Genomic DNA, 23,748 nt, shown 5'->3' on the forward strand with positions numbered 1-23,748 from the left:
TGATTGTAGAGTTGTAAACAAAAGCACAGCTTACACAGTACATTTTGTTACCACAAAGCCACACCAGGGGGTTCAGAATAAGCAATGTGGAAGGCACGAGCCTCTTCACAGAACTCACTTTTCTCAAAACTAGGTTTCAAGTTAAAGAGAAAAATGGAATATTAGTTGCAGTCACAGCCCATACAGCAGGGAATGAGGAAAAATACTTAGAAAGAGGAAGCATTCAGAAAATAATCCTAATTTTCTTCTTCTAAAACAAGCAAGCCCAGCTCAGGATGTCAACATATCACCAGAATATCGTGTATGTCATGCTCATTACTGAACTTTGCTGACCCAGCAGTAGAAGCGGACTGAACGGCATGCTGTTGGCATTCGTAATTGAAATCCTGTAATCGTTTGCATTACAAAGTCAAGGAATGTTAAGAACAGTTTATGATCAATGGCAGAAGATGGCTTTTTAAAATTCAATAATCCCTTATCAACCTGAAGAGAACTTCAAGTGGCTTAACTGAACAGCAGAGTCAGCTTTCACTAAAGAGTATCAAAAGGAAATTTTATTGGTCTCTACAGAACTCTATTTAGGTATCCAAGCACACAATATAAGACTTTGGAATCTCATAGTCTGGGGAAATACTTTTTATGGTCCCTCTACTGACTTAAATCCAGTCATTGTGTATTTTAAAACTTTAGTAATAAAATCTACTAGAATTAATACAGACCAGCCTGCATAAAAGTCCAAGCTGTTAAATGCAACTAAATCTTCTATATCTAACAATTTGCATTTACTTGCTATATCTTCAGAGGAGCATATCTTGTATAAATATCCTATTTAGAAATAATTTTCCACTCAGAAGTCTTTTCTCTTCCATAGCTCTTGGAAACATTGGGGTATCAAACGCTGGTGTTAGTAGTTTCTGTTGGTGCAAAGGAAGTAGCGCTAGAGCTGCAAGGAGAGAAATTGCTAGGGATTTTGCAGAGTTCAGGTTTAGATACATGAAGCTATTTCAACAATGTGAAGCAACGATGCCCTTTGAAGAACATGGTTTGCAAATGGTAGGTGCCTTGGACTCTGAGAAAGAGGTACAGCAAGTAAGTTAATTCAATACCGGAATTTTACTTCAGTTCCTGAGTTAGCCGAACACTTGCTTTAGCACTAGACTGTCCTTTCATCTTACTTGAAATTGCAAAACTGATCAGTCACTCTAATTTTACTTTTGGACAGTCCTCAGAGCGTTGTCATATGTTTAAATGGATACGTTCTCTACTAGCGTTTCCATCTTCTGTCCAGATTTTGGAATGTTTCCCATGAAAACTCCAAGTTGGGAACATGAAAGCAGAGTATTACTAATAATGCACAATAATTTGCATCCTCATTATTTAATCTTTTGCCAACAAGCTAAAGAATTTAACATGCATTTGAGAAAACAAAGCAGAGATCACAAGAGGCTCTTGCATTATATATACAGAAAGATATCAGTCTTAAGTTAGCTATACTGAAGGAACATAAAAGATTTTTTTCCCCATAACATACTAGAACTTGGATGTGGTTGACATTCTCTTGGAATTCATTCTTATGCTGGGTCTTAAGTGCTCATGGATGATCTCCAAATGTGCAAAACCAAGTGCTTTAAATTAAATGCAGTAACACAATGTGCAGTATTAATGATTAATTTATGGATATTAGTAAAGAAAGCCACTGTCAAAACAACATTCCAACTGTACTAGTATGAAAACATGACACTGCTCATTCTTTCACAGCTAGGATTAGATTACCAAACATGAAATAAGAATCATCATCTATAGACCTTTTTTTTCCCCCCCCTACAAAAGTAAATTAATTCTGGAAACATAATTAATTTCTTCTCCCTTACCTTTCCCTCCATCCTTACAAGTGGTACAGCCATAACTTGAGATCTAATCTGAGCTTTACTCCATGAATTACAGCGGATTGTTGAAGGAAGTAAGAGTTCTCTAACATCATACATCCAGCTTTACGATTGAGCAATAGTTTACAATAAACTATTAGTTTACAATAAACACTGTGTGTGAAAAGCTTTAGTAATGGCGTTCTTACCAAATTTGGCTTGCAAAACAATATATATTTTTTGTAAATGTGTTAGCTCTGTGAAGATTTAAGAGTGATACATCAAGTCCTATAGATGATGGATGCAATGAACTTTAAGTCCTAATGCCTGAGAGGAGATTAAATAAGAATGCCAAATACAAATATAAATTAAATATAAACCTGGAACTGCTTAATTTCTGCCTGATCCTCTTTTTCTACTTCAAATGCATGGCTTTGTTTTGCTTTATTTCATCTTTGATTCAGTTTCCAGAGCAATATAATAAACTCTACCAAAAACCCACTTCAGCCTTCATAGTTATTGGATTCTTTAGCTTGTAAACATGCTGGAAGAAAATGAAACCAGACACACAAAAAAGCCCAAGCTGGATAACGCTCATGAAGTACTGCTGCAGTACCCTCTACTGGTTAATAATGCTGACATAATGACCTAAGAAAATTTATTAGTCGTTCCAGGTATAATACCCAAGTCATTTGCAACTTAGGCACTATTTTCCTAATTAAAAAAAAATAATAAATTACCCTGTAAAAGCCAGGCCATTGAAAGCTAACACTAGGAAACGCAAGAGGAAAAAACAGACCAAAATGCAAAGAAGTTCATATTACAAAAAGTCCTCCCAAATAGGTAACAAAGTTATTTCAATAGCAATAGGCAAGTTTTCAGTCACAAGTTTAAATAGAGCAGCCAATAATCACAACTTGAAGAAGGAAGAGCAATAATTCAGACATTTAATGAACTTCCATCTTCTAAATAGAAGGAAAATTGGTAAAAAGACAAAAAGATATAAACACTTAAACACATGAAAATATTTTTATATTCAACATATTTTACAGATATAAAAATTTGCATCTGCCTACAGAATGGACAGCTGAGAAATAGCAGGTACTTCTACACGATAAACTCAACCAGGGTTAGATCAGTTCCAACAGGTCAACCTACATAATATTAAAACTATATACAAAAGCAACCTGGCCTGAGCCAATGATGTTTGATACCTCCTAGATTTAAATAGATCCATCTCCTCACTAAAACTTTAACTCTGGCCATGTACCAGAACCAAGAGATAGACCGTACTGGACAAAAACACTGAACATCAGAACAAACTTCTAGTCTGAGAGGATCACATAGATGGGACCTGATGGCTTTGAGTGTGCTGCACTGCAAAGTCTGTGGTCAAGCACAGCAGTCTTTAGTCTTTATGATAGAAATATTTCTGACTTTGGCCACCTGGTTAATTATGACAAGTTTAGTTAATCAGAAGCCGGACTATAGTTTCTGCATTTTGGGAGGGGTTCCAGGAAACTATAAAAAAAAAAAATGAAACGTGATGTGGTATGTTAAAATGCTACACAGTAGTGCAGTAATGACAGTGAAAGTAAATTCCAGTCATGTTGATTTAGAAAATACCCATCATTGTTTTATACAAGATCTCTGTAAATCAACCCAGAATAAAATGAAAGTGCTACGCTAGGAAAGAATATACAAGGAGGTCAAGACCACTGGTGGCTGAAAGAAGACAAAACCAGATCTGATTTATAAAAGACATAAGAAATTCCTCCTTCTCCTCTTTAGAGACCTCTGCTTCTATAAAACTTGCGGTCTACATCAAGCATCCTGGATATCAACCAGTTATTAGACACAAATACTAAAGAGCTAAGTAGCTAACAGCACTCCCATTCCAGTGAGAGACAGCTTGAATTCTTACAAGGCTAAAATCAAAGAATATCCTCTCTGACTTCTTCAGTCTTGCATGTGGATCTAGTGAATCATCTGGGATCCTGGAGCAAATTTTGATGAATCAAGCTGACCGTTCTCCGCAGATAGTGGTAACCAGTCGGTATACCGGAGAGAACAGCAGAAATTTCCTCCTCCCTGGGGAAAGATACAATTATCACACGTGTTTGAGAGGATATGGAGCATTTAATTCCCCATCCTTGTTTTGAAACTTAAGTCATACAGAGTGGTTCTTTCTGTTCAACTCACCCAACATTGCCAATTTGTTTTTGGACAGTAAAAGGCAGTGAGGCAGATGGGTAGTCGGCAGCTAGAGACAGGGTCAACTCAAACTTTGCAAAAGCTGTGGAAGCGGAGAACAAAAGCTTCACACTGTATGCAAAATAAATAAAAACAAAAAGATCAATACAAAATATCCAAATGTACCGCCACCGCCTTTGAATTAGGTTCCAGAAGGGAAAGCAACTGCTGTAATTGATGCAACGAGCTCAAGAACTTCTAGAGAGTTCCAGCATAGGCTAACTTCATAAATAAGCTTAAAAGAAACTTTCCACTCTGATACTATCAGCACTTTAACAGTGAGTTAGAATACAAACCCCCAGTTTTCCTCACAGAAAAAGTTAATGAACACACAATTCACAGAACCTGTCAAAAATTATGGGAGAGTATAAAGTAATAAAAAAAAAATATGTTTTCTAGTTAACATAAAATATTCCTAGGTAGCTAAAGTTTTCTGGAGCTTGAAGTGGGACTGGTTTACCTCCAATCTCATAAGTCTAATTCATGTTTCATGCATCCAACCCTATGTAAATCAGGCCAAGTTTCTCTCTAGCACAGTACTCTTGTCTATGACAATGTGCAGGAAGGCCAGAGTTGAATTTTATTGTAAATATGGGTAAGACCATCACCAAGGCTACAGTGCCCAGGAAGCAGATGCTTGGGGATAGCATAAATGAGAACAAACACAGGTGTTTTCCAGATAAATCTCCCACAATTTGCACCTTCCTGAGCACAGGCGGCCCTTGCATCTGTTTTGTTGCCTTAACTAAATAGAGCTTTTAGGTGATTTTGGCATGTAGTAGAACACCACTCTTGCAAAAGGGTACTACAAAATTAGAATAACCTATGGAAACAGCATCAAGGCATGCAAGGATGGTTAACTGGCCACTTCTTAATTAAGGCTAAGCATCAATAACAGAAGGATAAGGTGAAGTTGTATTTATCTTGTTCCACTGGGAGATGTCACAAAATCAGGAATTAGTATGAGAAAATGAAAACTAAAGAAAAGGGACTTTAGTTTAAGTGTATCTCTCCTTCAACAACTAATTCTGCTTGGCTGAAGCAACAAAGTAGTAAGGTACAGGTAAATTCCTGGCTCTGTTTTCTTTCCGTTGCTACACTCTGACCTAAAGTTTTAAGCAAGAGAGTCAAGTCAAACAGGAAAGCAGCAAGGAATGAGAGGTTATATGATAGTAAGGAAATGGCTGAATCCAAGAACAGCTTAATTTTCATGCATTTAGATACTATAGTGCAATTGTATTAAAATAAATTAGGTTGTTGTTAAAAGCAGTTGCATAAAAACTCAATCTGAAGAAAACCAAACTGAAAATGTTTCAGTGTTTTGTTTCTATCTAGAAACACTCTCTGAAGGACTGGTGTAAACTCCATCTGAAGTTACTTACTTTGTATCGTTGATATCAGTCTTCAGAAGATTAAATTTTCCACCCCATCTCTCCAGAAATTCAATCTCCTCTCCTAAGACCTTGCAACGACTCACCACCAAAGAGATGTCATGAAGAACCTGAGCGGGCAATCAGAAAAGCAATCACATTGGCAGTAAGGCTGGTAAACTATGTGACACTTGAAAACTGTTTATCCTAGAAAATACAAAGAAAAAAAAATAGTAGTTCAACTGCTATCTGAGTTTGGATGTGAAATTGAAATTGTACAAGCTTAACAACAATTATACATGCTTAGCCTTAAGTTTCTCCCTTCAGCTCTGTCAACAGGGGTGCACAGACATGCAGGAACACCAAGTTTTTCTTGGCAATTTAAGCCAGTAATTTTCTAGGAAGCAGAATAGCATTCAGCTCAATTATTTAAATTCTACTCTCAGAAAAAAAGGGATTTTAAGAAATCACTAAGACAAGCGGATATCAATGCAGCAAACAAGGAAGAAACCACAGCTTTTAGGACTCTTGCCTTCAGGGACAGGTACTTCCCCCCTGCACCTCAGAATATTCACAAAGCAGATTTTGATTTGCATTGATGGAGCATTTATTAGGATGCTTTTGTTCTCAGTGTCAGCCCTGTTCTCTGTGATAGAAAAGATTTAATGTTTTCCTGGAGTCTTGCAGGCTTTTCTGGAACATTACCTGGGGCAAGTGGTACAGTGTGGGACACTTTTCCTGCCAGCATCCCTGACTTTCAATAAACTGGAAGATGAGTCGTTGGACTAAGCATGAGGAGGGTGGAGCTTTTTCCTCTGTAACACAAAAGAAAAACACATTGCCAGAAATCTTTTAAAGCAGTATTGTAATGCACTAGCAGATAAACCACAAAGTTACAGATGTCCTTCCAAGAACAGATTATCCCAGCAGCTACTTTCAAGCTACTAAAAAAAAAATAAAATCTTACCATCCAAGAAAGATTCAAAGTTCAGGCTAACTATCTTTCTGGAAGGATCTTCACCGAAAACATCACCATCTGAGAAGGAAAAAAAACCCAACAGTAGTTATTTCCATACTTAGTTCTGGAGTTATAGCTCTTCCTCTTCAGAAACAGCCATTCATTACATACTTTTCTGAATTTCCATAGAAAGCACATTGAAAGCCACTTCTTAGGTTACATGCTGCTGCTGTAGTGTGCTTTCTATTTCCTTTTAGCAGATCGCCACAAATACAGAAACTTTAGGTTTCTATTATATAACTATTTAACCTTTCAAATTCATAAAGCTGAAACATACCAGTTTTGCAACTTACCTATAGGGGGTCCAAACACAACTGTGAGTTCAATAGAATCATAAAGAAAATTAAAGACTGCCTGCTGTTCGCTCCATTCAGTAATCTCCCACTCAGTGGAGCTAAAAATGAGGGGGGAAAAAGAAACACCATCACCCTAAGTTCCAACCAACCAATCAAAACAATGATCTGAAGGACAAGCATCAGAGTATTAAGTGCACTTGCAGCTATTACCACATAATGTACCAATGAAATTTTCACTTTCCAACAGAATGTTAAGAATCTGTTGAGAAAGCAAGCACAATACTATTCTTTTTACATAAATGTTCATTTTGGAATTGGAGAGTTGGGTATAGAAAGACTGAATGTAGAACATCACTGCAAAGTTGTTAATAGAAAAACAGCGCATCACACACAGAAGTTCACCAAGGCTTTTTGCTTATACTAGACAGTGAGGAGATGGGCACCCAAAGATTTCCCAAAATCAAGTAACAAGGAAACCCAAAACCAAAAAAACATTTATATACAAATGTGAGGCCCCAGAACTAGGTGATCACAATAAAACCTTACTCATCTCTCTCCAGGAGTTCCTGGCAGCTTTTTTCTTTTTCCTTTAGCTGGTTCATCTGAGCAAGCATTTGCTCATTCTGAGTCTCCAGATCTGACAGTTCACTGCAAAGATAAACCAACAACATGAGATGTAGCACATTGGCTAAAAAAAAAAAAATAAAAATCACCAACCCTCTAAAACCTGGATGTGCCCATGTTATTTAAAGTCTTTAGATCATCTTTGATATCTTACCTTTGAAGTTCCTCTTCTTGGGCTTTGAGGCTTTCCAATTCTAAGAGAAAAGGAAAAAAGCTATGAGAGAAAAGAGCAGCAAAGAAAGCCCTAACTTGCTGTGCAGTCACTGTTCTTTAACAATATGAAGGATCACAACTTGATGGCTGTTACTCCTACCTGGATACAGATATGCTATCAACAAAGGTTATTAATTATTGAACAACTGAAGTGCTGAATATGATAGTCAGCACACTCTTCAAGTCACACTGTACCAAGTTCTAAACTCCATTTTTCCAGGGGAAAACCAGTCCTTTTCATACTTTAACATCTATGCAATTAGGTATATCCAATGCAGAAAACAGTAGTGTGTAGGGTTGGGGTTGAGTATTACCCTCTCCAGAATCTGAAAAACACCACAAAGCCTGCCATTCAGCTAGTACCATTACCTTTCCCTAGGTTTTTTCCTTCTGCCTTTTCATCATTGCAGTTCGCTTCCCATTCATCCCAGTCAGAATCTGTGGGAAAGAAGTATCAGGTTTCTGCAGAACTCCCAGATTCAATACTTACATTCTATTTTATTTGTCTGTGGATTCTATAAATCTTACTATTTCAAAGTTAACTAAGAAAAAAAAAATATGTACAAAAACCTGGAAGGGTATTTACCAAAAGCCTCTAAAAGTAACAGATAGCAAGGAAAATTCGTTTTATTGCACTGTTTCAAAGCTGCTACTGTGCAATTTGATTTCTATTTCTAAAGTCAATGGAAGAAAACTCAGTTGGAAGAAGTGAAAATACACAGAGCATCATTATGCAGCAGTGCTGACTAAGTACTGACTGTAGCTTGTGCGAACACAGCTGAACAAGTGTTAAACCATCCAGCTATGATGCTAAAACAGTACAGTCCTGGAGTGCAAAGCTTAGTCTTGCCTACTTGCAGCATCGCTGGCAGGTTTTGCAGCCATTCTGAACCGCATGCTGGCAGCTAGCTGTACTGCTATCGCTAGCAGATTTAGCCAGCTTGGTTACAAGTTCATAGGCTACAATTATAATTCTGTATTTCAATGCAGATATACTCCCAAGTTCTTCATATGATGTGTAAGTGACACCCACAAGACAAGTTTGCAGACACAAATGAAGGTATTTAGGCCTAGCAAATACTTGTAACAAAGGAAATGTAAAATTCCAAGCAACCACCAAACACAGAATCTTGAACTGACCATTTGAACAGCAGCTCTGCAAACAAATAGAGAAATCAGTATTATCGGTCACTGGTTTGGAAACACATACCTGCTTCCAGAGCAACAAGACAGTTCTCTGCCTCCTCAAACAATTCATCCATCTTTTCTATTCTTGACTGTAGCTTTCCATGTTGTTCCTAAGGTAGGAAAATTGTACTCAAGTCAATGACTTTTCAAAAAAATCTGAATTGTCTTCCGAGACCATTATGTGGATCTTTGCTTGTTAAGAAACTAATTAAAGAAACTGATCTAATCTGTCATTAGAACAAAGGAGCAGACTGAGAAACACTAAGGCAGCAGCCATGCATAAGAAAGTACTAGATACTTAACAATGTATCTTCCTAATGACTTTTCTTATGAAGGGACGAGATAAGACATAGAAATTAATAAATGCCTAGAGCTTTTAACCAGCTTTTTAATTTCTGATACCTATCACAATGCATTACTTTTGCATTTCCTTGTGAGTTACCAATAGTGAGATTACTACAGTATAAAGAGCTAATTTCTGATAGCATTTCTCTTAATACTCCCATTTTTCACCTGTTACTTTAATTGCCCAAACCCCTAGGCAGAAGGTTGCTATAGTGTAAGTGCAAGAAAGTCACTGTCCCAATGTGTGTGATATTTGCATATAAATAAAAAGGAAGTACGTTTAATAAAAAGGAAACTTTCAAGAGAATGCTCACTTATATATAATAATTAGGCTCCCACACTTGACAGTCAAAGACAAAATAGCTAAGCCTCTGCAGCCTTGTGACAAATTACCTGTGCACTTTGCAGCAATTTCCTGTACAATGTCACTTTCTCGTTGTGAGCCAAGATTTTATTCTCCTTGGTGAAACAGGTTTTCATTTTGTTCAATTCTGCTCCAAAGCTCTTCAGCTGCAACAAACAGAAAATACAGAAGAGAAAGTGAAGAACGTGCATCAAAAGATTGTTCAATTGACCCTTTAGACTCATTCTCCCTCCCCCACTCCTCCCAACACCCAATTTCTCTAGTAGCAGTATTACATGCCACTTGCAAATTAAAGCAAATTTAAGACTGGACAATCCCTGTTAATTCAAGCACAGCCGCCTACTGAAGTAAATTATTTTATTTGCAAAGATCCAACAAGACCTTTACTCAAACAGTGAGCTGCACAAATAACTAAAGAGATGCTTTTACTAAAAACCAGAGCAACTTCATTAAGCCCATCATCCCAGTTGTTTGAGGTTTATTTAGAACACTTGCCCTGTTCTGGTTAAGGAGGCTAACTGAAATGCTCACGAAGTCCAGGCTGAACCCCACAAGAAGTAAACTTAAAACCTGTTTTAACAGAACACAGCTACAGATCATGCAGGTCAATGTTTTCTCTGACAGCTGTCAGTCCAAAAGCTGCAGAAAAATGTATGAAAAGCTTTTTTCTACAATGTTTGTCATCTGCCTATTTCCACTGGGTGGTATCATTCTAATTGCAGTGGGTAGAGATTTGCTTAGTAAGCTTTCAAATTTTGTTATTCTAAGAGCTAAACTAAGTGTTCTAGTTGATTTCTTTGTTCCTAAGTGTAATTATTCCTGAACCTAGTTAATAACCTAGCCTCAGCGATATCCTACAACAATCTAATTATGAACTATGAAAAATACAGTCTTTTATAAATTTTGACTCTTTACTGTCATTGAATAGATATTTAATCTTTGCATTAGAACAACAGAAACCAGAATCTCTTGATCTACCTTCTCAATTCTGGCTGGGATACATCAATAATTTTTCTGGTTTTGACATGCAAATGTCTTCTTCATGCTTTTTGTGCCCATAATCATTAGTATTCTACTTTAATTACCCTCTGGCCTCATCTTTTATTTTTGCATATGACACTTTGCTGCGTTCCAAATCCTGTATCCAGTTTTATTTTTGCATAATGACACGCATTTTCTGTTCATTAAATGTCTTGCAAAATCATGTCTTTCTGAACTAAATAAGCGTGTAAGTTAACACAAAATTCAGCTCCACCAGTGAAGCAACAGTCTCTATAGTAAGAGCTGTTCATTTTTTTCTTTCCAAAATTGCACTGTATGCTTAAGTCCATCTAAAGTTTCTCTTTTCTTTTCTGCCCTCAACTAACCTGAATTATCAACTTGATATATCAATATTGATATACCACTGTCAACTTGATACTGATTATCATGGCTTTTCTGTTTTACAGCAACATATTCTCTTTTATATATTTGAAAGGGCACATATCGCCGCATTCTTCTGACATATCACAAGTTCTCATAGCAGTTTTCTATTCAGAAATTATTTTGCCTTTTATCACCTACCTGCCTACCGTTATTCTCTGTGACCATTCTGGTTGTTATTTTATTTGAATACATAAATTAACCTTACTACTTCCTTATGTAAGAAACAACATTAATTCTTCCTTCAGTGTTACCTCTTCATCAGAGCAGGTTCTCATTACTTCCCACAAGCTCTTATTCACATTCACCAGGAGTTGATCCTGGACATTTGCATACAGTTTTAACCTGAAATGTGGAAGAAAAAAAAAAAAGTTGGAAGTCTTGTTGCAGCTGCACCAAACACATAAAGCAGCACATTGGTATTTATACAATTCACTCCCCTTTTCTAATGAAAATGTAAATATTTTCATTTATTTGGGTCTTACATCTTGGAGAGACTCTCTAAAGCCTTGGTTAAATGGAGGCCATGTTTGTGACACTCTAGCACATAATACAAAGTTCACTGCCTACAGTCTTTTTGTCGAGGGCAGGTCTGAACAGGAGGTGGAAAGTTAGAGAGCCAAAGGAATAGGAAGTGGTGCTAATGAGGCTGTGAAAAAATCCTACTACTGATTTTTAATTATATTATAAGAGTTGATTTTGCACATAAGTTACTAAAGGCATAACGAACCAGATCAGAAGTGTCCTCCAGATAAGAAAATAAAGCATGACAACTGTATTTCAATCTAATGAATGCTGGAAAATTGGAACAAACAACAGACCATAACCTGTTGGGATTCTGCTTTCTACGTTTGATCATTTTTGATACAATTTTAAAAGTTTTAGTCTAACGCTTCTGATGCATTTTGAAGCACTCCATTAGTAAAAGATAAATTACTTCAGGAAAAATCAAACCTTAATTATCTCCATAACCACTACTCCTCCCTTAGAGTAAACCCTATATACTGTCTAAACCTGTAAATAACCTGGCTGCCAGCAAAAAGTAGGTTAACTGTAATTCTTTATTTTTCCCATATGTAATGTATTCACTTTCTTCAGGCCACTTTGCATGCAACCAGAGCTGAAAAAATAGAATTACTAATATAATCTGTGGCTGAAAAAACACTTACTCATCTATCATCTGAGAAAGGGCCTGGCAGTCTTCTTCATAAATACGCAGCTTGGGGCGATAAATATACTGGCCATAAATGAGGTCTTCTGGAGTAGGTGGTGCACTGACTGCACACTGGGGAAAAACAGAGGGAAAAATTGTGAAGAAAGAGATACATATATTTTTCAGAAACAGTAACTTCCAAACAATTCATGTCGAGAAACCAGTAAAAGGCCCGGAATCTTTATTTTTGCAGAACAGACAAAAACTGAAATCCGAACCCTAATGAAGGAAGCCTGACATGCTTAAACAACTGTTTTCATCCTGGACATGTCTTATTTCATTCTGAGACAAGTTAGTCATATAACCTTCGATAGCTCATTCCATTTTTATGCCTCATGTTTCCTCATGTTTGAGCATGGACTTCCTTTTGGGACATACACGTTATCACTAGAGCTCAAAAAAAAAAAAAAAAGACAAAAATTGGAAAAGGGTAACTTTCTTTTAGATGAAGACTTGAAAAACACACATAATGTTATCCCAGTGATGTTTGCTGTAGAATAAAACAAGATAGCTATGCTTGATTCAGAATCAAAGTTCACAACTTTCAATGTATCTTAGGCACATCAAATAAATACAATGAGGGTATTTCAGCAAGCTACCTATATACTGGAGCACGTAAATAATCAATAGTAACTGCATCCCTTCAGAGAAAGTTTTTGGGGGCTTTTGCAGGGGTGGAGAGGGGAGATGGTGTTTGTTTTTTATCAGAGATCAGTCATTAATGAATAATATCAGACTTTTGTAAGCCTGATTAATATTTAGAGACAGGTCAGTGTGAATCAATTTGCATACTCAAAGTGTAAACTAAACTAACTAAAACAGTACAGTGTTTTAAAGAAAAACAGAAGAGATTTTAAAGTCATAAAGCAATTTAATCAATACAGATTATATTAATTTACTTGTAGTTCTTTTTAATCAATTTTCATTCTTGCCATAACAGTTTTAAAGAACTTTAAAATGGACAGATTTTTTACTTGCGCTTGCTAAGTTGACACACAGAAATTTTATTCAGTCAGGAACAAGGCCATGAAGAAAGGCAGAACAGCACACCAGCACCTGTGCCCCACAGACAGGGCAAACCAGCTGTAGGCACTGGCTTTCTGCAAACTAACAAAACAAGGTCCACAGTTGCAGTCCTTATTTCCCAGAAAATAACTATATTTCTTACGTGAAAATTCTAATGATGCATTTGCTCTGATAACATGACATCTTACAGCAGTGAGACTTGGTTACACAGGAGCCAGTTTTCAACTAATCTGGAGTACTAGAGTTAATTTCACAAGTAAAGATTTTTCACAAATATACCACTTTCCATGGGAAGAATATGATCTTGACCACACCTTTTCATACATGGTAAACCTGCTTCACTCTTACAGTTATTATCATAAAGACATATCAAAAATTCCTACCAAAACAGGTGTCACGCCACTCATTTGAAAGAAGGAAGATCAAATCTCATTAGAATTTATTTAACATTGAACAGACTACTGAAAAGTTCTCCAGCACTCTAGAATAAGTACCGACACAGAAGAAACTCCAGTGTCAAAATTATGCAGACACTGCTAAAATTTTCCACTTTCCAGGATGGCTTCTCCATTGCCCCAGTGCATTGTTTAGTCTGCCAGTAGAAACCACAGTAAGCAGCCAGAAACAGAAGCATCTGAACTAAATCCCCATACACTTTGTTAAAAAAGCGTTAAGTATTGCAATTTTGCAAACTTCCTGTTTATGAAACTTGAAACTTTTCCACGTCAGTATAATATATGTCAGAAAACTAAGGAGCTCATTCACACTACTTCGTTACATAAGTACCATTCCTTCCAAAGATTATTTGCAAAATCCAGACAGGTAAGAGAGACCAGCCCCAGCATCCAGGTAGAAATTCAGTTGTCTACACAAATGTATACAAATAACCAAGTCCAAAACACTGGTCTCAACAAAGTTTATATGAAAATAAGGTGCCTTTACCGAAAACAAATGACAAGGCCCTGTTTTCAGGATGATTGCAAAAAAGATTGCTTGGTTCAGCATCCAGTTACCACCAATGCATGGTACTTGTCTGCATGCAAAAGAAAAGTTGTTCCCATGTCTGCAAGAATTTAATGGAAACCTTTCAGGATAAGGATACTGAAACTGCATTCAGGCAGAACAGACTTAAGGGGAAGAAATAAAGAGTAGTAATGTCACCATGAAGCATGGTGAAGAATAGAGTAGAACAAGTAGCAGGAATGCAGAGTGGCATTTCAGGATTCTGATTTCAGCTGATGGACATAGTAAGAAGATAAAAGTGAAAAGGTTAGACTGAACTTCTGATCCTCACTTTCAAACTTATCATCCTTGAAACAAGTTAAAAAATGCAAGAATTAGCATATTTATCCAAGAACAGATAATCCTGATTATACATACGGTATTTCTTGCAGAGATTGAAATCTATTCTGTTTTGCAGTACTGAGGAAAAAAAGCATCAGACTTAACAGAAGTGAACAAGCAAAGAAAGAGGAAGCATGCAGTGTCTAACACTTGTCAAGGTGGAACTGACTTCTGGGCTTAAATCATTTAAAGGCCTTTAATACAGACTGATTAGTGGATAAAAATAAAAATAATTAAAAAAACAGCCAAACAAAAAAAACCCAAAAGGAATATAATGTAAGGTTAATTTTATTATGTACATCAAAGGACAGATACTCACGTTGGCTGGAAGATGGCTATGCCGGGGCTTCTGAATAGGAATATGGAGTTGAAGAAGTGTAAAAAACTCCCCAACTGTGATAAGACCATTTTGAAATTTCTGTAAAAGTTAGAAAAAAAAGCGTATGGATAAGTACATTTTTCAAGCAATAATGCTTACTTGCACATATGCATACAAGTATTTTTCCTGATAGGCAAGAAGCTGGCATCTTTAAGCTGTTTACATACCTCCTGTAAGTTATCTTCACAAATGCTATGTATGAGAAGCTGAGATTCCATCTGACTGCTTCGCTGAACTAGCCAGAAGGAAAAAAAAAAATATAAAAAGGATGTTGCTAGGATTAATAATATTCTTATAGAAATATGACCTTAAGCTCATTAGTTATAGAAAAAAAGCAATTTTAATGTGGAGTTTGATCTTTATGTGTGTTTCCAGTGCTGAATGAAGTAACTGAGAAAACAACTACTTGGGACAAACAAGGAGGACTAGATTAAGACTGATGTAAAATAAAATCTGTGTCAGAGCAGCAATGAAATGACAGGGTTCACTTTTCTATGGGAGGAAAGCCATATGTAACATACTAATAAAAATATGTAATAAAACTGAGAAAGAGACTCCAACCAGTTCACAGAGGGCGTCCTATGTAGACAGAGACCAAAGAGCATTTGGGTCGCCAGCAGCTTTCAAGGTAAACACAGGTTCTGAGCCAACAAGGGCTAGTTTCTCGCTCAAAGGAAAGAACCCAGTCTACCAGATAAGGCATATGCTTTCATGGCTGCAGGAGGCCAAAACATATCGGTTTTGTAAATAGAGGCAAGATATCACTTACCAGATGATTGGCTGATTTCTGCCTTATTGTTAGGTATCAGCTAATTAGCAGGAGCTAACTAAACCTGGGGGCTGGATTTGCTTGAGCCTGCCCCTGCAGTGCACTCAGAGGACTCTTTTTCCAAGAGTGCAGGGCTGCAACATGCAGGCTCATTCTGCATGGAACCAGCTTAAAATCATCTTTGGGCCAGCAGAGCTGGAGTAGAGTTTGAGTTGGAGCTTTGCTCTGTGCCAAGGTAACCCAGCTGTCTCACCAGCCCAACCTGCCCTTGAAAACCAAGCTGTACTTAAATTCTGCTCCTTTTCCTTCCAGTCTCAGTACTCCTTGAATGGCTTTGACTCAGCCAGAACATAAAAGCATGTTGAGCGGCTGGGTGAGAAGCTGTGACACAGGTATTCAAGGCCTTTCCTAAATGAAATATATACTACAGGTAGGGCTCTTCCTTGACTATGCATAAAGACCACAAGGTTTGAGACTATTATGGCAAAGGAAGTCTTACTTGTTAATTCTCTGTCAGCCTTAACAGAATCCAGAGAGCTGCTAGTGCTGGCATGAGTACAGTCGTGGCTTTTAGCCGACAGATTTGGAGGTTCTTCACCTTTATGAGCTTCTCCTTGGCTTTGAGACACAGCACCAAAAGTAACCTAATTAAAGTTAAAAAAAAATATATTAAAAGAGCTATATGAAACAATACAAGTTGCTCAGTAGTTTATTGCAGCTATTTCTTGACATTCAGAATTGTTTCATTTTTAATATCAGCACATTTTACATCTAATCAGCATGAGAAACCAGCATATGGCTAGTTAAGCCATTTCCTATGATGACATAAAGGAAGCTGCAAAAACATCCGTTCATTTCTCAGTCAAAGCAGTAGCCTCCATAGCACACTCCTCCAGCTTTTGGAACTGGAAAGTTTCTGCTGATGATTACAAACTTATTTTTAAGGTCAGATTAATGTTGCATATTTGCACAAATTTTCTTGATTCAACTGCAATTTTTGCTGTCTATAAAAAAACTAGTTTAAACTAAACATCCATGTTTGCATTTTAAATAATTGCTTTAGGCCTTACTCTATCATTGTTCCCAAGCAGCAGCTAGCGAACAGTTTAGTTCAGAGGACGAAGTGTTTAGTCAAGAAAGTATTACGATACTATGGAGAGGATGATTTAAAAGTAGCATATCCTTTATTCTGTCTGGTTTGCATGGTTCAGGGAGGTTCCATGCTTCAACCTGATTTTTGTTTTGGCAAAATCATGAAAAATACAGGGAACAATACAGCAAAATGACAGCAAACTGGTGGTTAAGAGAAGCAAGAAAACTTACCAACAGATCTGCTTACACCCCAAGATTTAAATAGAAGTCCTGTTAACGTTCACTGTATCCTTTTAACAGGGGATTAGGCTCACCTGCAAGCCTCGAGAGACCTCACCATCCAGGTTTTCATCACTCTTGGTCTTCTTCAGACTTTGAAGATCTTCCTCATCTTGTTCCAAAGCTCTTTTTGTGTTGCAAGGTTTTGTCTCCTCAGATGGATTCTTTTCATTGTGGGAGATTTGGTTTTTGTTTATCTCATTGCATGCATTTTCCATGAGTTCAGAGCTTACAGATTCATTTGAATCCATTTCTTCTAGGCAGACAGGAAGAAATTCTTCTGCTATAAACTGAGAAGGGCTGAAGTTCTGCCTAGTAGACTTGTTATGTGGGGTTTCACGAGCATTTACATTTACTTCTGAAACTGATGCTTCTCCTCTGCCTGAAGATTTTGCACTTATGTCTTGTACACTAGAAACAGAAGGATTTCTTCTGTTTGGTAATTTTGGCTGGAAGATACCTAGAGGGACATTTATTCCTTGGTATTTATCCTTAAGTGCCATGCCTGAATGTGCATCTATGGGAGCAGCTCCAGATTCAAGACATGTGTTCTCCTGCCCTTTGGTATAAAATACATTATCTGGTTCATTTACAGTATTTTTATCTGACCTCAAGGTATCCTCTGGCTGAGCTGATTTGGGCAACTGGTCAGAAAAAGCAGCTTCAGAAACAGAGAGAACTGCAGATTTCTTTCTAATATTTTTCAGTTTTGAACAAACATTTAAAATACCTGATAATTCAGGTGCAAGAGTTGGATCCGTTTGATCTCTTGGACTGCCACTGACCAGAAGTTGCTTAGTTTGTTCAGAGTTTACATGAAAGTCTTTTGGAGGTGTCTCCCCTTCAGCTGACAGCCCCTCATTTTCCTTTGATTTCTTGTTAGAAACTGTAACAAGGCTTGCTTCAGCCAAGCCTAAATCTGTAGCTAAATCTTCATGTCTAGATGAAACAACTTTCAATACTTGGTCTCCCCGAGTACTACACTCATCTGGAGAACCCTTGAAAGAACCCGATTGCTGGATGGGAAGTGAAACATGGGATACCAAAACACTACTTTCTTCACTGCAATCTACAGGACTGTTACCTGGAAGCTTGAAAGTAGCTCTCTTTGCTTTCAGGTTTTCTGGCAGTATGAGATCCTGCTCAGTGCTTACAGGGACAGAATTACCTGTGGAAAGGACAAGATTCTGTGGTACCTGCACATCCATAGTCTCTTCTGGAAGACAGACAGAATAAACGGAACCTGGTGCTGTGCCACCGGGGACTTGCATAGCTCCTTTCTCATTAGGAAATGCTGAGGCTGATGAAACATTAGAGGGAATGCTGGGCTTATCCTTAGATTTTGCAAGATATTTACCATTCAGGTCTTTTGTTTCTGAGGAATCTATTTCATCTCTGCCAGATGACAATGCACTCTGCAAGTCCGGTTGTTGAGTGCTTTTGAGTGACAATTCTTGGTTCTCAAATCCATTAATATTGTTATTAACAGCAATAGTATGGGATGCAGTTATTTCCATATCATCTTGGTTGTGGGTAAACACAATGGTTTTATCAGCATGAACTGCAGAAATGGCTGGAACGGCCTCTCTGTCCTGTACATCGATTTTACCACTTAATACAGCCGTATGAGTTTTAGTGATCTCCATATCGTCAGACAAAGTAAAAATGACTGGTTTTTTGTCTGAAAGAGCCTCCTGTCCAACTTGTTTAGCTAACTTTAATCTACTTTCATCACCAGAGTGAGACTCAGTCATTTCCATGTCAGCCTGGTAACTCATGAACATAATTGTGGAAGTTGAAGGAACAGGCTGATTGGGTTGCCTACCTTGCAGAAAATTTTCTTCCAAAGCTACATCATGGGGTTTAGTGATTTCCATATCATCCACAGCAAGCCTAGTAGCTTCACTATTTGCAAGTGCTTGCTGTCCAACCTCCTCATCTAAGTTCAGTTTATCATCACATACAACTTTCACAGTAATTTTATCAGCAGAGCAAGAGTTGGTAATGTCCATGTCAGCCTGGCTATCTGCGAACATAACAGTCTTAACAGGATCAGCTGAAGAGAGAGAATGAAGCCCTTGCTCATTTTGCAAGACAATTTCATGGCCTATTGCAGCTGTATGGCTCTCTGTGATCTCCATGTCATTATTCTCATCGCTCAATGAAAATAAAATGGTCTTTTCCCCTGTTCCCTTCAAGCTTTTCCTTCCAGTCCTTTTAGCTGTCTTAAGCATGCCTTGAGAGGCAGCCTTTTCCACAGATTTATCACTTGCAACAGTATTGAGTCTACTTATTTCCATGTCATTGTTGCAGGCAAAAACCTGAGTTTTATCTCCAGAAATAAAGGTTGTGTCATCATTTGAACTTTTAAGCTGTGAAATTATTTTGTTCATTGCTGGAACTGTATGACTTCTGGTGATGTCCATATCTGCATCTTCTGAAAATATTACCGTTTTCTCATCTGCAAAAGGCAAATGTTTTAACCCACTCACAGCTAATATTTTCTTGTGTGCTTCTTGGTGTCTGACATCACACGCAGATGCCTCCTGGCTATTTATTGCCATCATGACCCCCTCTTTTAAGGACATTATTTTATTTTTGTCTTGACCAAGGTACCCAGGTTCTGTTTTTCTTTCTGATAAAACAGCACTGATGCTGCCGTCGGGAACCATTACCGCGCAGTTTCCAGTCAAGTCCATGTTTTCACCAGAGGGAAACACAACTGACTTTTCTGAAAACAAAGGCAACTGGGAACTTCCCTTATGTGGTTCAGACATATCAGCTAGTAAGGGCTCTTCAGCAGTCCTCAAGTGCTGGCCATCAACTGAGTGAGGATTTTTTAAATCTCCTGAAGAAACTGTTCTAGCAATTGAAAAATGTCTCTCCGAATCTACTCGAGTTGGCAATACTTTGTTTACCACCTTCATAGTATGGGGTTTCTCTTGCCTGTCTGAGTTTTGGCAATCTGCATTTATTCCTAATACTGTTCCAGGTTGTTCATTTCCTTTCATTCCAGAGGGAGCGGACTCATTACTGGCAATAAACAAACCATTTGGAGCCAAAGGAGTAACAGTTTGCTTATCTGCATTCATTTTCAAATCCCTGCATTCTATTGCTGCAGTCTGACTACCAGGAAACTGGAAGGTCTGATTTTGCAGCTGCTTGGATATTACATTATTTTGACTATGATTATTCTCATATTTTTGTGCTGTATTAATAAAGGCAATGTCAAAGGCAGCGGTATGAGTTTTGGTTATATCCATGTTTTGATCATCTGAAAACATGCTCATCTTGTCATTCATGCAGGAAATGGAAGCATTTGGAAGCTTTTTTTCCAAAGGTTGAGATATAACAACTTTTTGACTTTGCAAAGACCTGAATGCACCAGTGTTGCTGACAATATTCTCAGGGACCTCTCTATTTTGCTCTGGTAATGAACACATGCTCTTTGAACAGGAACTTGGACCACTCGCCTGAAAGTTTGTTTTCCCAAGGTTCTTATCAACCATTATCATCTCAAGATCTTTAGTATTCATTTCTATAGCCTGGCTTCTTTTAATATTCCCATTGATAATTATCACCTCAATATTTTCCTTGTCCATATCTAAAGAATTTGCACTTCCATTGACATTTTTGTTCTGGTTCTTCCCTGGAATTATTTTACAAGGCATTTGTTTTGCTTCTGCAGTTATCCTGTTGCTTTGATCATCAACGACAACAGCATGGCATTTAGTTATTTCCATTTCTTCCTGTTGATTTAAATTGGTAGATGTAGATCTGTTATCAAGAAAGTGAGGCTTGCAGGTGACAGAGATGAGCACTCCAGCAGGAGATTCATTCTCATCATTCTTCCCATCAACCTTGACAACACAGGTTTTAGTCAAGTCCATGTCTTCTCCCGAGAATATTACAGTCTTCTCACCTGGCAGAGAAACAGGTTGAGAGTTTGCCAGACTGTGCTGAAGTCTACTCTTAGAAACACCAGCAGACACTGAGTTTGTGTGTGACTCAAAACCAGCATTCACCGAAGCAGTCCCATGATCCTGGGTCACTTTTTCAATTCGTTCATCTGAGCCCAAAGATATTTCAAGTGCACTATTTTTATACGACACAGAACTTCGATTATCCAAAGATGTTAGACTCTTTGTAACGTCCCCATCACCATGTGCTGGATGTCTGTTTTCTGCTAGCAAAGAGTTTGTATTAACTGGCATTTCAAAAGTTTTATGGTGTGAACTGTTCACTTCTTTGGTACTGTCAATACAGATTACATCCTTATAATTCCCAGTAATTTCCATGTCATCACATTTAGAAAAATCAACAGTTTTACCACTTCTGAAGACAGTCTCTGAAGAAATGGATCCTGGGATGGCAGACATTGTTCTGGCCTCTTGTTTAACAGTTTGCAGTGCTGTAGGATCTCGTCTGTCTTCAACATTTACTATTTTTCTGTCTGTACAAAGTTGAGAATCCTGCTGAACAATTAAATGCTGATTAGATGCTCTCTTTAATATAGAATTATCTAACTCTGTGGAAGGGAAATCCTTTTTGAAGGTTAGGCTGGGGAAGGGAAAAGACATTTTTGCAGTATGAATAGTTGTCATATCCATCCCATCATCTGCAAACATCTCAGTAACATCTGCACACTGTAACTGCCTTGGTGGAGCTTCACAAACACCAGAAAACATAGCTTTAATGTCAGCTTCCTGGCATTTTGTCACTTCCATTCCATCATCTTGCCCTCTAAAGACTTTTGTTACATTGCAGGTGTCCAGTGGCTCATGGGAATATACAAATTTCACGGAAGATCGTGCCACGTCATCTGAGACCTGTGAAGGGTCAAAAAAACCATTCTCTTTTTCAATAGGATTGAGTGTCTTTTCATTTAACTTCAAGCCCATCAAAAATTTATTGAAATCTATTTTTTTTTCCGTATTAGCATCGTTCTTGTCTTCAAAAGATGGGCACGAATGGTATGTAGGCTCTGAGAAAAAACGAAATTCTTTGCTCATTTCTGCCTTTCCATTGTTAGAGTTTAACCCAGCCAGAAATGACACAATATCTATTTTCTCAGTTTTCTCAGCTTGATTGTTTTTCAGATTACGTGTAATCACTGCAGTGTGACTAGCTGTCATATCCATTTCATTTTCATCTGAGAAGATGAGGGTGGTGTCATGCTTATTTGTCCTTTGAATGGCATTGTCTGCATCATGCCACTAAAAAAAAAAAAAACACACACAAGGAGGGAAGAAATTACAGTTACTGACATTTAAGACAAATGATAGAATCGTTTATTCTATTTAAAGCAAAACTCAAGTAACGCAGTCCTAAGGTTATAGCTCTATGTTTACATCATCTTCTGGAAAAAAAAATTATTTCAATATGATGTGATTTCAATATCAATGTGAAAAGCAGTAACACATTCAAGGAAAGAATGACTACAATCATTAGAGCACATCGTATTTAAATGGATTTTTTTGAAAGAACGCATCTCAAGTTTACTGTTGGGCAAAGGCTTCATATCTAGCCAGATCTTAGTAAGTATGGCATGATTACTGAATCTTATGGATCAGTACTTTCTATACCTCTACAGTGCAGTTTTCACCTATTTTTTTTTCCCCTTCCTAACTGTAGGTAAAAACCTTGCCCAGCTTATCATGCTTGTGCCCCAAATCAGCAGCACCAAGCTGGATGCTTTAGAAGACTTTTTCATCACTGACTAGGGAGATTTTAATCTCTATTTTAATAGAGAGAATTTACAGTTTTAAAGCTGGGGGGAAAAATGGGCCAGTAACAAGATAGAATACTGTATTTATCAAATATTATGAATATATTTAGAACAGTTTCATGTTTACTTCATATTATATATCCTATTTTATAAATATAAGAAATAAAATATACTATAAGAAGAATAACCATACACATTTATCCAAACCAAGGAGAGAGACAGTTTCAATTTGACCTTCTTAGCCCCACGGTGCATGTCCTCTCTTCCACACTAGATTTTAACTGATTTTGTTTTAACATTTGTTAACAAGAGCTAACGTGTGTTTTTAAGCTGTGTCTTCAAACTCAACATAAAAGTCAGAAGCCATTGCAGCAAGGGACACTTTCAGCAATTGCTTTGTTTAACAACAGTCTTGTAACATCATCACTGAAGTGTAACACAGTTCAGGATCTCTGTGCAATTGTGCCTGTGAAGTCCTTAGCTAAGAATTTTGTGTTTTATCACTTGATTCAGCTGAAGAAATTAAGTTACCTTTTCATGCTAATTATTGCAATTTTTTTAAGGCTTTTTCACAGCAGGAACAGAGAGTACATTTGTGCACATCCATTCCACCCATGGAAGTAAAAATACACAAACAGAGAACAATACATGAGAAAAAATACATAACCAGACCTACCTGAAACATAAGCTCCTTTGCAAATTCTTAGACAAGAATTGAAAAGAATGGAGGAACTAGCTCACGTACAGGAAAGTTAGCAAGCAATTCTAGAAGCAAGAGTTATCAGTGCTACCGCATAATGCCTATCAAACTAGGAAAATACTTCAAAATATAGAAGATTAGCTTTCAGAAGAATTTTATGTGAATACAAAGATTTATTTTTTAGGAAGTTGAATTACATTTTTCATCTTTACTACACAAATTATTTGAATATATTTTGGACACTGCTACTTTCAGCACCG

At 37.4% G+C, this 23,748-nt stretch overlaps 1 protein-coding gene across 2 annotated transcripts in view; it reads right to left on the bottom strand.

Moving 5' to 3' along the window:
* Positions 1-2,787: 2,787 nt before the first annotated feature.
* The window catches only part of KNL1 (kinetochore scaffold 1), a 28,755-nt gene continuing 7,794 nt past the window's right edge, over positions 2,788-23,748 (bottom strand). For both annotated transcript variants that reach the window (XM_056353837.1, XM_056353836.1), the window contains exons 10-26: positions 17,096-22,276; positions 16,189-16,333; positions 15,088-15,155; positions 14,861-14,959; positions 12,128-12,243; positions 11,213-11,303; positions 9,566-9,682; positions 8,850-8,937; positions 8,009-8,077; positions 7,581-7,620; positions 7,349-7,450; positions 6,800-6,900; positions 6,456-6,524; positions 6,194-6,303; positions 5,501-5,619; positions 4,068-4,190; positions 2,788-3,956 (exon numbers count right to left, since the gene is read on the bottom strand). In XM_056353837.1, coding sequence (XP_056209812.1) covers positions 3,851-3,956; positions 4,068-4,190; positions 5,501-5,619; positions 6,194-6,303; positions 6,456-6,524; positions 6,800-6,900; positions 7,349-7,450; positions 7,581-7,620; positions 8,009-8,077; positions 8,850-8,937; positions 9,566-9,682; positions 11,213-11,303; positions 12,128-12,243; positions 14,861-14,959; positions 15,088-15,155; positions 16,189-16,333; positions 17,096-22,276 — 6,744 coding nt within the window. In that variant the 3' untranslated portion in view covers positions 2,788-3,850. The remainder of the gene's footprint in view (positions 3,957-4,067; positions 4,191-5,500; positions 5,620-6,193; positions 6,304-6,455; positions 6,525-6,799; positions 6,901-7,348; positions 7,451-7,580; positions 7,621-8,008; positions 8,078-8,849; positions 8,938-9,565; positions 9,683-11,212; positions 11,304-12,127; positions 12,244-14,860; positions 14,960-15,087; positions 15,156-16,188; positions 16,334-17,095; positions 22,277-23,748) is intronic.

Source organism: Falco biarmicus, chromosome 10 (assembly GCF_023638135.1).
Source record: "Falco biarmicus isolate bFalBia1 chromosome 10, bFalBia1.pri, whole genome shotgun sequence".
NCBI classification, from domain to species: Eukaryota; Metazoa; Chordata; class Aves; order Falconiformes; family Falconidae; genus Falco; species Falco biarmicus.